A 15049-nucleotide genomic window follows, 5' to 3' on the forward strand; every position below is an offset into this window, starting at 1 on the left:
AAATGCCATATTTTTCTTTTGATTTTTATAATGCAAAATGAGGATCACACATAGCATCTATTTCACTGAAGCTATAATGCCCTGTACATTGTGTTCAATGTGTAAAGTGCTATAGTATCTATCAGTATCATCATATGAAAACAGCATATTGATTTATAAACAGTAGCAGAAGATAGATTAATTCTTTGGAAATTAAGAACATAAGCTTCCAAATGTTCTTTTTCAAAGGCTTTTGCTTTTCCTACTAAAGCTGCAAAGAATAGTAGATAGATATGATGACTTCAGAATTTAAACACAACAGAATACATGATACCACAAAATAATTTTGAGAGGTATCCTTTCAAAATCTCTTAAGAGTGTGCATATAAAAACAACATGTGTCATAAATCATTACAACTGCTTTTCCTCTTCTTCTTGCATTATCAGGATGATTTGGAAAAATCAGATCATCTGAGCAAGAAGGAGTAGTAGCACAGGTAGTTGCAGCTGACTACCCTTCCAGACTAGACTCCCTGTAATGTGTCCGTGAATTCTGCTCAGTGCCTTGATTATTTTGCAATTCTGGTCTTGAACCTAACCCCACTTCCAAATACTTAAAACTCAAGAAATGAGTACTCCTTTTCCAAAGAAAGGAAACAATATTTTTTCTTTATGACTCTGCTTTTTACATATCTCTACCCTTCACGCAATGTGTTATTTCTTCAGATCACCAGTGAAGGGCCAGCTATGAGTAAGAGGTGAAAGTACACAGATATTATTGAGTCCAGCAACTGGAACACAGACACAGTCACACACACAATCCCCATTGTCAGAATTTAATGTAATTCCACTGTATGCTTACGTTATTTTAAAAAGAAAAATATCTTACTAAAGTAAGTTGTTACTTCTACCAGTGAAATATAATACTTCAAATATAATTAGTACAGACCTTTGTTACTTATAAGTCCTTTATATAGAAGAATCCATACCTCACTGAATAAACTTCCATTCACATAGGAAACCCAGAGCTTCCAGAAGTTGGGCAGCTGACTTACAACAAGTTTTGTCAACTTTTCAACAAAAACTACTTGCTGAGGAGCTTTGTATCGCCAAGCTAAAAGTGGAAGAGAGGATGGAAAAAGCAACATTAATATTTTTGAGAATAACAAAAATGTACTACAAGCTTGCTGCTGCACTGTATTACACAAGTGACTATACAGAATATATAAAACCTTTCGGGTAAAAATAAAAAATTTAAAGCCTGGTCCATATACGTGTACACTATCTGTACACATACAAGCTCTTTCTTCTCTCGTACGCTTACAAGGTGCCAGCACTGTGACAGTATCTACAGAATACTTCCCCTTGTGGGGGTATCTAAAGCAATCCACCTAAAGACTGTCCATTCAGACCTAAAGACTGTCCATTCAGACAGTCTTCTGTCTTCAAACCACTCTAAAATGTAAGGTAATGTGAAAGCAATCAAGATATTAGAGAAGTTTCTAATGAAATCTTGGCAACAGATAATGTTTTTCAGTTTCCTCTGAAATGGGAAAAAGGGGGTGAAGAGAAAACTGAACAGAGGCAGATATAGTCATTAACACAGAAAATAAAGGAAACCTTGTAAAATATTCTTCCATAACCATCCAGGTTCTCCATTGAAACCTTCATGATTAGAGTGGTTTAACAAAACAGGGTATCAGCACAACAGTGATAAGAGACTTGTATTTCACTTCAGGAACTAGTCTGCTTTGGAACACTTGGATAAAGAAATCATATATTTTTTGAAAAACCCCAACACAAATCACCAAAGCCTGCAAAACACTTTAAAATGACATATTTGTTGATGTGGTGTTTTTGATGTATAAACTCAGGTCTTGTACAAATGATAAATTTAAGAATATGATATCAGCCTATGTAACACTGTGGAAATGCAGAAAAATGTTGCATGAAATAGCACTTTTTCTATCTACTTTGCTAAAGAATGTTGCCTACGCACAACAGGAATTCACCAGTTAGGCAAAAATAGCTGCCTAATAGCACATTACATACTAGTAGGCTTCACCAGAGCCTCACTATTTTATTGTGTTGGTAGACAGTCTTGAATCTCCTTGAAGTACAGCATACCTTCAGCAACTTCCATTTGTCGAGGTGTGGATCACGTATTGCTCCGCTTCTTTACTGGAGAATAGAAAACGGCCCTACCCATTTCTTCTCATGGCCAAAAAGTTTAGGCACTTTGAATTAGTATTCGAAAATATAATCACAATGGAAGCCCAAAATTTGGAAAGAGGGTCTGACATAACTCAAGTGCAAATGTGCTGAGAGTTATATATCTGTTTTGGAGACATGAAAATGTCAAAGTTCTACTAGAAAAGCTCTTAGTGTGGACACAGGTAAGATACTTTCACTGGCTTGGTTTATGACTGCCAGAGAACTGGTCAAGACTCAGTGGCAGAAAAACTTTCATTAACAAGCTGTCACTATATCAGGAAGCTGTGCCAACAGAATTATAGCAGCAGAGGCTCTGTAACTTCTACAAACCTCAACTTCTAATGAAAAAAAATTCAGTTCCTTTGAAAAACCATTTTATCTTTGCCAAAAGCTCCAGCACCAATTTAAGGTTATAACCACGGATGTCTGTTGGTAACTGGAAACATACTGGCAAGATTTACTTCATCTGTGAAATTCTTTTCTCCTTGAGGATGCATATTTCAGATTTAGTCCCAAGCCTGCAGACAGCAGACACCTCTTAGAATAAGCTACTGCACATAAATATCAAAAGGTTATGGCCATAAATTCAGGATATTTTTACTTTGTTACTAGAGAAAGCTCCAATCTATATTTTATTCCGTTGATTTTATTATAATCTCTGCTATAACAATCTAAAGAGAAAACTAGAGCTTTTGTCTATTGTTTATATATTCTCATGAACATATGCTCAAGCAAGAGCTGAATGTTATTTGAATGCTGCAGTTTTGAATTCATAGTGATTTCTTTAACCAATATCTTGGACAATCACTGTCAAACATATTGGAGAAAAAAAACCCGAAACACATCAAATCACCAAAAAAACCCAGAGATTCCTTACATTTACCCAAAACTAAAAAGATCCACAAACAAACTGAAAACAGAACACACCACAGCACATTTGGAATGGCAGCTCTTGCACAGGCATCCTAAATTGTAGGTCTGCTTTGTCTCTCCATTCAGAGAAGAACAAGGATGGCAGAGCTATTAGTGGTCTTGTGCACCTAAGCACCAAGGAACTCAACTCAGATGCATCTATTATTGGGATGGATTATTATAGTGCTCCAATTCTTCAGTTTTCCTTTGAATCTTGGTTTAAATTGGCGAATACAGAACATGCAAAACTTGCTGTAAATGTACCTATTTCAGTTTGTAAAAGGTAACAGATCCATAACTAAGACTTTAAAAGCAAAATAATCAAAGTGGAATTGTCAGCCATATATGCAATTAAGTCCCTGCTCATGCAAAATAATTCAAACAACTTAAAAATAAACTGGATTTTGGGTGTTGCTTGCTACATTAAGTGTGGCATTCATATTATTAGTGGACGGCATTCCACTAATTCCACTAAAAACAACCAGCAATTTAGTGTTTTGCTTTGTAATTGTTGTTAATTACCTCCATGCAAGGCTTTGGGCTGAGAAATGACAAGGGTAAGAGTTAGACAGCTATTTCAGTAAAGAATGATCTGTTCTGTGAAAAGCATGTTTTCTGTCTCCTGTGATGTCACTATTGAAAGATTCCTGAGAAGAAGTTGTTTGGATAAGGGTATTGATGACACAACACAGAAGGCCTCAGCTGGTTGTGGATAGACAGACTGCTTGAGCTTAGTCTAACATTTTGTTTCCCTTTTTGGGTTTAAAGAATCAGAGAGCCAGATATGTGAAGTCACAGAATGTGCAATTACAAGGAGAACCATCATCTCAGCAAACACACACAAAAGGTATAACAAGCAAAACGTAGTAGGCAGTAGGTGGCTATGCATGCAAGAGAAAGGATCTGATCTTGTAGAAAAATATACTTTTACTACTTTAACTACATTCTAAGAAGCAAACTTTGAACTCGAATTTGAATTTTATGAACTGCTCTTTGCTTGCAGAAAACATGGAGAACTTCTTTAGTAAGCAGCAGTGGTGTATAGGAAGAAAGAATTGTATTTTGTAACAATCCAAAACAAGCACAGAGTATGTGGGTTTTTGTTTGGGTTTTTTGATTACACCACACAGTGGACAGTGGGGCCTGCAGCTTTTTTTTCGAATAGAACAGATGCCTACCATCATCACGGCCAGACTGAAAGCTGCTGCCCCTTTTCAGTGAAGCGGTTTGACTGAGATGGCCGATCGGTGATGGACGCACATCATTGTCCAGGTCCAGCATGGGACTGTGGAGCAATGCGTTGCCTGGGCAGAGGGGAAAAAACCCAAAAGTTAGAATAATTTTGCACATCAATTGACATCAAACTGTATGCTGCATATGGAATTCTAATTTATTTCAGTGATACAAATGTTATCTTGCAAAAACATTCTTAGTCTTGCTTTACTTAAGACTCTTTGTTCATCTGTATCAATGCTACCAATACTGACTCCTGTAGCAAGGCCAAAACGACAAGTACCATGGGGAAAATGCCATTCTTTGGACTGTATCCTTCTCTGTTTATAATTAATGGCCTAATTAAAACATAAACTAACAAGTTGCTTGAAAGCCATGGATAAAAATGTATTTATGCTTGACATTGCCCATGCTTTTTTTTCTGGTCTATGTCCTAAATATATTTTTCAACAGCAAAAGTTTCTTTTGTGTCTAGCTGAAGCAGTTAAAGGCAGAGTGTTCAACTATTACTTAGCTGCTTTGCCTCTACAAAGTTCAGGTAGAGAGAATCCATCCATCAGGAATCAGATGAACTAATGGCACGTTTCCTTTGTAAATGTCCTTATTTATACATAACTACAAACCCACAAAATATTTTCCAGTGTATCAAACAATTATTTTTTACTTTGGGTGCCTGTCCACATGTAGGTCACTATTCACAAGTCTAAGCGAGGATCTAATCTGATGGAGGTAGATACTTGGAGTCTAGCATGCATTTTGAAAACCAACCATATAAGAAGAATAAGAGGATTATGATAATTTTTAAGTGTACTGTGACACTGTCAATAACTTTTTAAACGTCTAAATTGCTGCTTTATGCATTTCACCTTATAGAGACATTTCTGAAAGTAGTCATCAAAAACTACTTCAGCATTGCTCAACTGAGCTGTAACAAGTAAACTTTAATCAATCAAAATTCCCAGCATTATAGAACTTCCCAGGTTGGAAGGGATCTCAGAAGACCATTTAGTCCAACCTTTCATGGGAAAGAGAGCTAGGGTGAGATTATCTAGCACTCTGTCCAGTTCAATGTTGAAAACCTCCAGTGATGGCAGCTTTACAATGTCACTGGGGAGCTTACTTCAGTGATTGATTGTTCTCAATGCAGAAATATATTTTCTTATACTGAGATGAAACTGTCCCTGATAATTAATGCTGAATTTTGTACTGAGAATCCCGGCATTTGAGCTTATACTGTTGATCTTTTCCATTGATACCTACATTCACTTAAAATAACAGGAAGGTCACAGAGGACGACTACAAGCTGTAACTCTGAAATACTCAGATTTAGGAGTAACGCAAAGCAAAAACTATTCAAAACACATTAATTCTGGTGTCAGAGCAGCATGGCGGAAAAAATATACCTAATCCTTTTACTTCAACAGCTGGGGCTTAAAGGGCAATATAACGTATTGTGAAACTTATCACAAACTTCCAATAGGTGACAGTATTGGGTTTTAGTTCATTTTGAAGGAAGTTCTTTCTCTTATAATTCTTTAAAGGATTTTAAAGAAATTTCCTATGGCCCATCACAGCAGCATTATCATTACCAAAATAACTGTCAGTTCTTCCACTCATCATTTTACTGTTCATAGTATAAGACACATAAGTAAATAAATCTAATTAGCTACATCATTCACAATTGTGACTGACACACTGTATTAACTGACTCAGTGAACTCAGCTTTCCTGTCTTCAGGCTGTGCTATGATTCTGTTCACTGTATAACTCCTACACCACTTATTAAACACAACTCATCTTTATGACAGCTTTAAAACGTTGCAGTGATTTAAGTGTATTATCCACTGTTACCACAGACAAGATCTACAGTGAGTTTGAAGAAGAATTTGTGGAAAGATTTTTCCTTTTGAAAGAACTAAAAATGCACAATAATGAGAAAGTAAAAACCCAAAGCTCTGCAGTAATCTGCATCCAGGAAAACAACCCAGCCATCTTACAGAATTAAGTAAAACCAAAACAAATTTTAATTAATTTCTCTTCAAATTAAAAAATACATATATTCATTATCTTACAGAAATTCTACACAGAAAAATAAAATTGTAGAAGACCCTGAGAAAATTTAAGTGTCTCACATAATTCCCAGGATTTCAGGAACATTGGAGTGAGATTCAACATATTTGCATTTTATTTGGAAAAAAAAATGTCAAGGCTAAGTCAAAATTGTCACAGGCATTGCTATTTAAAACATATTTTATTAAAAAATTTAAGAACACCAGCAAGAGTGTAACAGTGTTATTTTCACAAAAACTATAACAAAAAATCCCTCTGATCTCTCTGCATAGAATTTAAGTCTTCAGCTTTCAGACAGTGTGTTAATAATATAAGTAATGTCTTGTACACAGATGGGTCTCTAAAAATGACAGTGCCAGTTAAACCTCAGAATTAGGAAAAACAGACACTTACCAAAACACTTTAATGTGAATTAGCTCAATTAAAACCACTTGCTTGAGGTAGCTGTATTGCTGCTGATGCACTAAGCCCATGCAGCCTGCATGGTTTATATATTCACCAGTAACAGAAAACAAGTAAAGAATACTCTCTCGTTCCACCAGAAAAACCACATCATCAGTTTGCTGGTGTATCAGGAAAAGAAAGTTTAACATGAACTAATTTCTTAATTGGCTGTCTAGCATTGCAAGCAAGTATAACACAGCAGCAGGGAACTACAACAGCACATATACCCTCAGGACTAATAAACATCTGGACTACATTAGCAAAGCTGATCTTGCTCTCCCTCTACCAGAAGATAGCGCTTAAAGACTGCACATTAACACATAAATCTTGTAAAAAAAGTGAGAGCTAACTTACAAACAATTTTTCTTCTATCCCAACTTGTTCCCTCTCTGGAGCCAGCAGCTTAAATTTAGCAGCATAATGCAATACAATGAATTAATAGTAGTATGTACTGCAGACAATAATATTTATAAACCTAAATAAACTAACCAAATAATAATTTACTGCCCACTCAATATTTGATTTGTGTACTATTTTTACATTCCTAGATCCTGCATGTAGGACAGCAACAATTTAAAGTTTTGAGAAATTAACTTTTTACTGTGCTAACAGCTTTCAAAGAAGTATAAACAAGATGAAAAAACATTCCCGGTAGATCTTTACTTTTAAAAAATACACTGCATCTTTGAAGCTCCAAAGTTCTTTTCTCCAAAATACAGCATCTACATGGAGCATTATCTGTCAGTGACTCCAGTGCCAAGTGTATATTTAACCAAGGAAACACAGGAAAAAAAAAATGTACTACATTCTCTTCTTCTACCCAACATTAATGAGAAAACACAAGTATAATTAACACTTATTACATTTAATCATATAATAATTACATATATAATAATTACATATAATAATAATATAATAATTACTACTACTAATAATAATATAATAATTACATATAATCATGAGAAGATCAAATATGAAGTTTTAAGGATCTCAATACGCTTTAATTTTATTTTTTAAAGGATTTTAGTGGGTTTCAACTTTTTGTGCACAGATATTTTGAAGGTATGCATTCAGAGGGTGTGTGAAATAAAAATATGTCAGTGGTTTTGTTCACTCCTCTTCTGTTCTAGTGCAGCAAGATCTCACCAAAATAAGAATTTAAAGAGCACAGCAAAAGCACAATTCTTTTTGATATTATTTCTCTAACTTTCTGTAAATCAAAAGCCACCTGTGCTGACCCCTAACTGCAGGTTTATCATACTATAGGGTACTTCTGTTCCTACAGTACCTATAGCTCATGTACAAACCTCGACCCCATTTTTTTGGATTGTTACCTGCAAGCTCTTGGCAAGCAGTGCATTACAACCTCCATTAAAAAGACAACAGACATGAAATTTGCCAGAAATAAATTTTTCCATGGTATACAAACCAGTAAATGATTTAAAATTTTAAAAGCTGCTTTACCTTCATATTCCCAAACTATTACCAAACTGAGTGTAAAAATTGTTGTGCAATATCCACTGCTCCAAAACTGCCTGGGTTTTTCTCCCCCTTGGAGGTCTGGCAGGCAGAGGTTTCTTGAAGGAGTCACACATCTTGATAATCCAGCCTCAGCCACTGCAATTCTGCCAGCCTGGTGCATCAATTACATGACTTCAGGAAAGATTTTTACAAAAGCTACTGGTGATCAAGGAATTAATATTGTGCCAGTACCGCCTTCAGTGACAAAGAAAATTGTTAACAAATGACCAACCTTAGGTTAAGTAACTTTTCAGTGAGATTTTCCATGTTAAGTCAAATGTTAGTCATTACACAGACTTACTCATATTCAGCACCTATGTGTACATACAACACATACATGATGTATGTGAGCAAGATTAATTAAAAAAAAAAAAAAGACCCTACAAGATGTGCAACCAGGTGAACACAGCTCCTGTGTTTTCTCACCCATTATGTATCTCACAGTGAATTTTCTCACAGGCTACAATAGCGAGGGAAGGCTGATCTACAGCCTCCTGACTCTCTGAAGGGCGGCAGACTTCCTCACCAGCCTCAAACACCTTTGAACACTTTTTCCTGTGCACAGCGGGCCCTTGTCCTGTGCTACAGCCTGACCACCCACTGCTGCTTGTTGACCAAACACACAGTGCCTGGAGCCTGCACCGACACAACCAGGATAAGATTCCTTTCAAGGACACCGCAGTGAGAATTTCAATTTGTCTAGGCAAGAAATTAGGCGAGCAGGAGGAATTACTGAAAAATTAACCTGCAAAGCAGATGAATAATTGCATTTTTTTCTTTTTCTTAAGTACTTTTTTGTTCTCACCTTATATTTTATAGTGATCAAGAAGAAAATGGATTGTTTTGCTAGAAAAAAGATGTGCATGGAAGATTAAAATGGATAGAAAAAAAGTTTTTGGGAGATATTTAAAAATGAATGCTTTTTTAAATCTTAAGGCTAGTCTTCATTACTATAAATGCATTTATAATGAAACTGTTTTTCAGTTTACTACAAAAAGGTTAACTGGGCCTGTTCTAGTGGTGTTCTAAGTATTTCACAGCCTAAGGATATGCCTTATTGTCAGCCCTTCAGACCAAAAAATTCTGAAACAAGAGCCAAGCATTCAAGTTCAGCAGATAAATAAAAATTATTTCATTTTACTAGCTCCAGCAGACATTAAGATCATCAGCATTTTTGGAAAAACTCACTTTTACTCCTGAAAAAGTACTGAAGACTGAAGCACAAACAAAGGTAAAATGCTGGCCACTGAAGAGTTTTAATCTATCTTCATTCATAATATTCTTTAAAATTTTGGTTTTAAGCTACCTGAGTTGTTTTTTAATCCCAACAGCTACTCTCTTTATAGTACTTTAATATTAGTTAAAGTATTACATAAAATAAGAATGCCCCCTAAACTTCTGAACATGCTAGATTCTATTAAAATTTCTGAATTACAACAAACTTACAAATACAGGTAGTAAAGGAGGAAAATGAATCTGTTATTAATTTTTGTACTGATCAATTTTTATTCTTGGTTTTTTTTTTTTTTTAAATTAATAACCCATTAAGGGTTTGCTTGACATCTGCTGTCAAAAGGGTATTTCTGCTATGGACAGGGGATGTGGTTTAGACATGAAATGACTCCCAGCTGCAAGAATTCTTCTTCCAGATGTACAGTAAGCAAAGGCAATGGAAGAGAACCAGCTGCTAGGATAACAAATTGAAAAGGCCCTTTTGACACAGGCCTTGCCGGCCTGTCTGATCTAACAAAGATGGATCATTCATTGCAAGGTGAATAGAATCTCAGTGTGGCACAGAAAAAAAAAAGCAACATGGCTAAGCATCCATTTCTCTCTTTCACACCAAGTACAGCTGCTGTTACTCTGGCACAGAAAAACCCTGCAGAATATTTTACAATATTTGGAGAGCTCTGCATCATACTCAGTGCTGCAAAAATTACAGTTTTTTTCAGCAATAAGAACTAAAAAAAAATTATAATAGTTTAAAAAAAATCACAGTGGCTGTACTATCATACTCCTGTTTGGAGAGCTGGTTCTACATTGGGAACTTTAATAGGTTGTGTATATATTTTGCAAACCAAAGGGCAGCAGAAAGATCATGCTACAACCACGTCAGTGTTTCCATTTACAGCTTTAGTTTCTAATCAGGTTAGCTATTAAAAGGTAGCTTTTTTTCAATAATATAACATAAAACCTCAAAGATTTGGGTCACAGATGAATGATTTAGGTCACTCAAAGAATCACCATCAAAGGTATTGGCAAAAGTGGTTCTAGTAAGAATTTGCAGGAGTGAGATTTGACAAAGTTTGGAAATTAAGGAAAGAAATTAAGTATTTCTCAGCCAGTTTGATGATAACTGGATGGGAGTCCATATCAATTTTAGCTCAAAGGATCATGAAACCTACTGAGCCACTATTAAAGTCTAAGCAAATAACCACTGGCCATACAGAAAACAGTCTTAACCTCCACAGCTTCTATCCCTTATACTCACATTAAGAATCTCATTGCTTAACTCCTTTTGGCTATCTGCCCAGTGCCTCAGGAAAATTTTAAACTAAACCTCATTTATTTACATTTATTTCCATGTCATTTTATGTCATTATGTTCTCCATGTTTCCTGCACTCCAACAAATCTGGGAAGCATAAACCATAGTGAAAAACTACAATTATGTTTTAATAATAGAGAAATTGCCAAGTATAGTTGCAATTTAAAAATATGTAAAACCTTAACTGAAGGAAACCATTTAGTATCCAGGTACCAGAACTGGAAGTCGCTAGATATCTATAAATCATGAGATCATAGGTCAAAAGCAGCAATCAGGGCTTTAGCCAATACAAGGAATAAAATACCAGCACAATTCAGTTTACCATTGAAATATTTTCTACTAGAGATCTAATAAATACTGTGCTGGCTAATAAATAAATACTGGGTGAGCATATGTTCTTCCATGGTAATCTTTATATTCACAGCCTGAAAAACCACTCTTTTTCAATTTTTTTATATATCGTGCATCTCCTTAACATATCTACATACTAAGTAACAGCAGCAAACTGGCTTTACCTACTTGAAGTCCTCCCAGTGGACAAAACAGTGGATATGACTAGATAGATAACACTAATTCATCTATGCTTCAGGAAAACTTCATAAACATAAAAAAAAGTTTCAAAAACAATAAAGGAGCACAACTGCCTATTCCATGAGTAAGGCAGACAGCATTTTAAGTTTTCTATTTAATGCTATAAATCCATATATTTAGAAGTACTACTACATAAGCAGAGCTAGAGGTCCAGCCAATTGCACATGGGTCCCACATCTACAACTGCACCTTTTATGAAAGAATCTGATCATTAGAGAAACAGGAGAATGCCTTAATACAAGGACAGGAGCATGGGAGCTTTATGATTTGGGCATCCCCTGTACTGCCTCACTATGCTTCTGGCAATGCTGTTTGGTCTTTCTGTCCTAGCTACTTATACTTCAGCACAGGAGAAATTCTGATCTGCTGTCTTATCTGCACTTTCACTCACTCCTTAAAACGTGTGCGCTTGGAGTCAAGCAGTTTCTCATAATGTGTATATCCCATGCCTGCATTTTTTTTCACCTCATAAATGAGGAAGGTCTGATATAGCAAGAAACAGATAGGCTAACGGCAATGATGGGTGATTAACAACAGCCATATCTTAGCACCTAATGAAACATTAATCTACATAATGCAAGATTAATCAGCAAACCAACAGGGTTGTTTAGATTGAGGGGAAACACTACATCCATACACATACAGAATTATTCCTCAAGGGAAATAATACACTCCAAAATGCTGCTGTGAAGCACTTCATACACAGGACTTGAGAGAATTCCCTGTCCTACTTGTACCCATTGAAATAAATGCAACCAATTAAGTAATGATCACATTATAATAGATGATCAGTGCCTATTAAAATCAAAGGAAAGATTCAATGAAACAATTTGCTGTTGGCAATTGTGAGTTTTTTAAGTCACAATGCCAAATTATTTGACAAAGCTTAGCACAGCTGGATATGCTCTTTCAGTTTTTGGAAAGAACATTAACACAAGTTGGATTAACTGGAAACAGACAGTATTGGAAACACACAGGATTTCTGCTGAACCCTGAAATAAAATCTGAGAAAGAACTCCATGATTATTACAGTCATGTAAACTTGCCACGGTTTCTTCTTTCAGGTTGCGTCAGAGACTGCACCATGCTATGATATTAAATGATACTTTGCACATCTAGGACATAATTCCCAATTGCTGAGTATTTCTTACAAAATGGAATTAATCTCTGGTAATACACAAGCCCATATTAAAAAAAAATTCTTGTGATAAAAAAAAAAAAATTCTTGTGATAGTAGTGAAGGATTCACACTTAGATGAAAAATACATACTTAGATACCAACCTAAACCAAACATGTATTTAAATGTATCTTTAATACACAAAGTTCTGATAGCATATTGCAATACCTTGGCATCTAAATTAGTTCACTCTTGTCCTTCAATTTGGAGACCCTTGGGAGTTATTAACAAGAGGGCAATCATCAGGTGAGGACCCAAGACAGGATGTAGAAAACTAGACTGACTTCTTGACAGTATTGGGGATTTTTCCTGACCATTACTATTGGCCTGGATAAGTCAAAACCTCTTACAGACAACAGGAGAAGATGCTATTTCTATATTAAAAAATGAAAATATTTCAGTTGTAATCACTAATAGGTCGGCCTTCTAGTTGTGTGGAGACAACTGGAACAATTTTGTCCCATATAATACAGTGTTGACTTATACTAGTGACTAAATTTGGAGTAAGTTCTCAGAATTTGCTTAGGATTGTGTTTTAGCTTGTTTAACAAATAACTGCAGTGTAAGCCTTCCCTTCCTGAATACATTGTGGCCAGCAAATAAATTCTTTGAGAATATTTGCAGTTTGACAGTCATCCGCAAAATTCCTGTCCAGAAACCTACCTTATCCAGAGAAGACAAGCAGAGACTTTGTCTAATTCCAAACCTATTTAAAGTAGTAAAAGTCGTGTGTAATGACTCAGAGCACAGTTGTCCTTTCGAAACTAATAAAATAGCAGCAAAATACTTTGGCACAAGCTCACCTGAAAGGTGAAAAATTTTGTAGAAATGTAAAAATAGATACAATCTGCTACTGAGGTTTAAGTTTACTATGCTGAAAGTTTTGACTCAATCAGTTTGAACCCACAGATTCAGTTGGCAAAGAACGAAGGTAAGAATAGCCAGAAATAGCTGGTACGCCCAAGGTGGAACTACTATTGCTGTTTGCTTGTTTCAGCATTCATAATATGAAAACTGCCATCTGCTAGAAACAATGGAAACCTAGAAAAAATTTAAAGCTCTTTTCATTAGAATACCAGTCTTATCGTCCATCTCTTCCTCCAAACACTTGATAAACAAAAAAGTAAATCTTTTTTTGAAGCATGTATTAAGTAAATGACTTAAATATTTGAAAACTTTTCGTATCTTAAAAAGAGCATATGAATTTATGAACATATAAATAACATTTCTAACTTGTTTAAGTTGATTAGATCTCACAGTCTTGCATAACCAAACTGAGGAAATCTCCACACTTTCCCTGTTTGAAAAGCATACACTTATTAAAGTAGATTAAAATGCATGCCATGCCTCCGATCACAACCAGCATTGTTCTACTTGGCAGTTAAAACAAATCCTTCTGAGTTCTCTTTTTTCCATCTCCCACCCGGTGTATGCCAAAATTAAACATCTGTGAAAAGTAAAAATCACGCTCAGCAACTTTTCTTTGTCCTACTAGATACTAAGCGAGAAACTCAATCAGCTAGGATTGATTCCTGAGTATTTTAAAATCTGTACAAAAAAACTCTAATCAGTGGAACACCATAGAGAAGGCTGGAAGAAAATTACTGGAATTTGATGAGCTGTTAGCATTTCTTTCATACATACACAAAATATTAACTATTGATACATGTATTTTCTGGGCATTTGGGTTATTTTACTTCCCTCTTCTGTGAGTCAAACAAAGCTGTATCATAAAGGCCCCTCTGACATTATGGCTGAGGTAAGCAGTTTTGTTGCCAGAAAAATACCAAACATGTTGAGATTTTTCAAGACAAATACAGGACTTTAGACACATTTTCCACTCATTCACTGGAGCCTGCACATCAAAATTATATAGGCTACTAAAACAAAAAGTATCAAGCACTAAGTATCATCATCATGTCTCTATTTGTCTCACTAAAAAGCCGGAAAATGGCCATACAAAGTTTTGCAAGTGAGAGAAGGAAACTTAGAATCATTAACCATGGCTGTTTTCACAAGTGAGTTTTGCTCCTGATAATTTAATATTGTGAGGCTGGTGGCAGTGCCTCATGAGGACTTTTGACAGGGAAAGAAGATGGGGGGGTTGGAAATGTTCTGAATTTTGACCAAGACTCTTGGAAAGCAGTGTGACATTCCAGCTAGTTCCACAGCACTTTACACTGTGTAGTAGAACAACAATGGTCTGTGCACACTTTTAAGCTAAAACTTACTGACATTGCTGTCACAAGTGATGCATCCCGTGAACTCCACACCTCATGTCACAACCTGTGCAACAGAGTTAAAGCCTCTGCAAAAAATTTACAGCACATTTCTATAGCAGCTCAGTAAAACTTTTGTGGTT

At 35.6% G+C, this 15049-nt stretch overlaps 1 protein-coding gene across 2 annotated transcripts in view; it reads right to left on the reverse strand.

Moving 5' to 3' along the window:
- Positions 1–15049, reverse strand: part of EXOC2 (exocyst complex component 2) — a 127706-nt gene that overhangs the window by 57394 nt on the left and 55263 nt on the right. For both annotated transcript variants that reach the window (XM_053953851.1, XM_053953842.1), the window contains exons 12-13: positions 4284–4409; positions 969–1093 (exon numbers count right to left, since the gene is read on the reverse strand). In XM_053953851.1, the coding sequence (XP_053809826.1) occupies positions 969–1093; positions 4284–4409 (251 nt within the window). The remainder of the gene's footprint in view (positions 1–968; positions 1094–4283; positions 4410–15049) is intronic.

Source organism: Vidua chalybeata, chromosome 1, assembly GCF_026979565.1.
Source record: "Vidua chalybeata isolate OUT-0048 chromosome 1, bVidCha1 merged haplotype, whole genome shotgun sequence".
NCBI classification, from domain to species: Eukaryota; Metazoa; Chordata; class Aves; order Passeriformes; family Viduidae; genus Vidua; species Vidua chalybeata.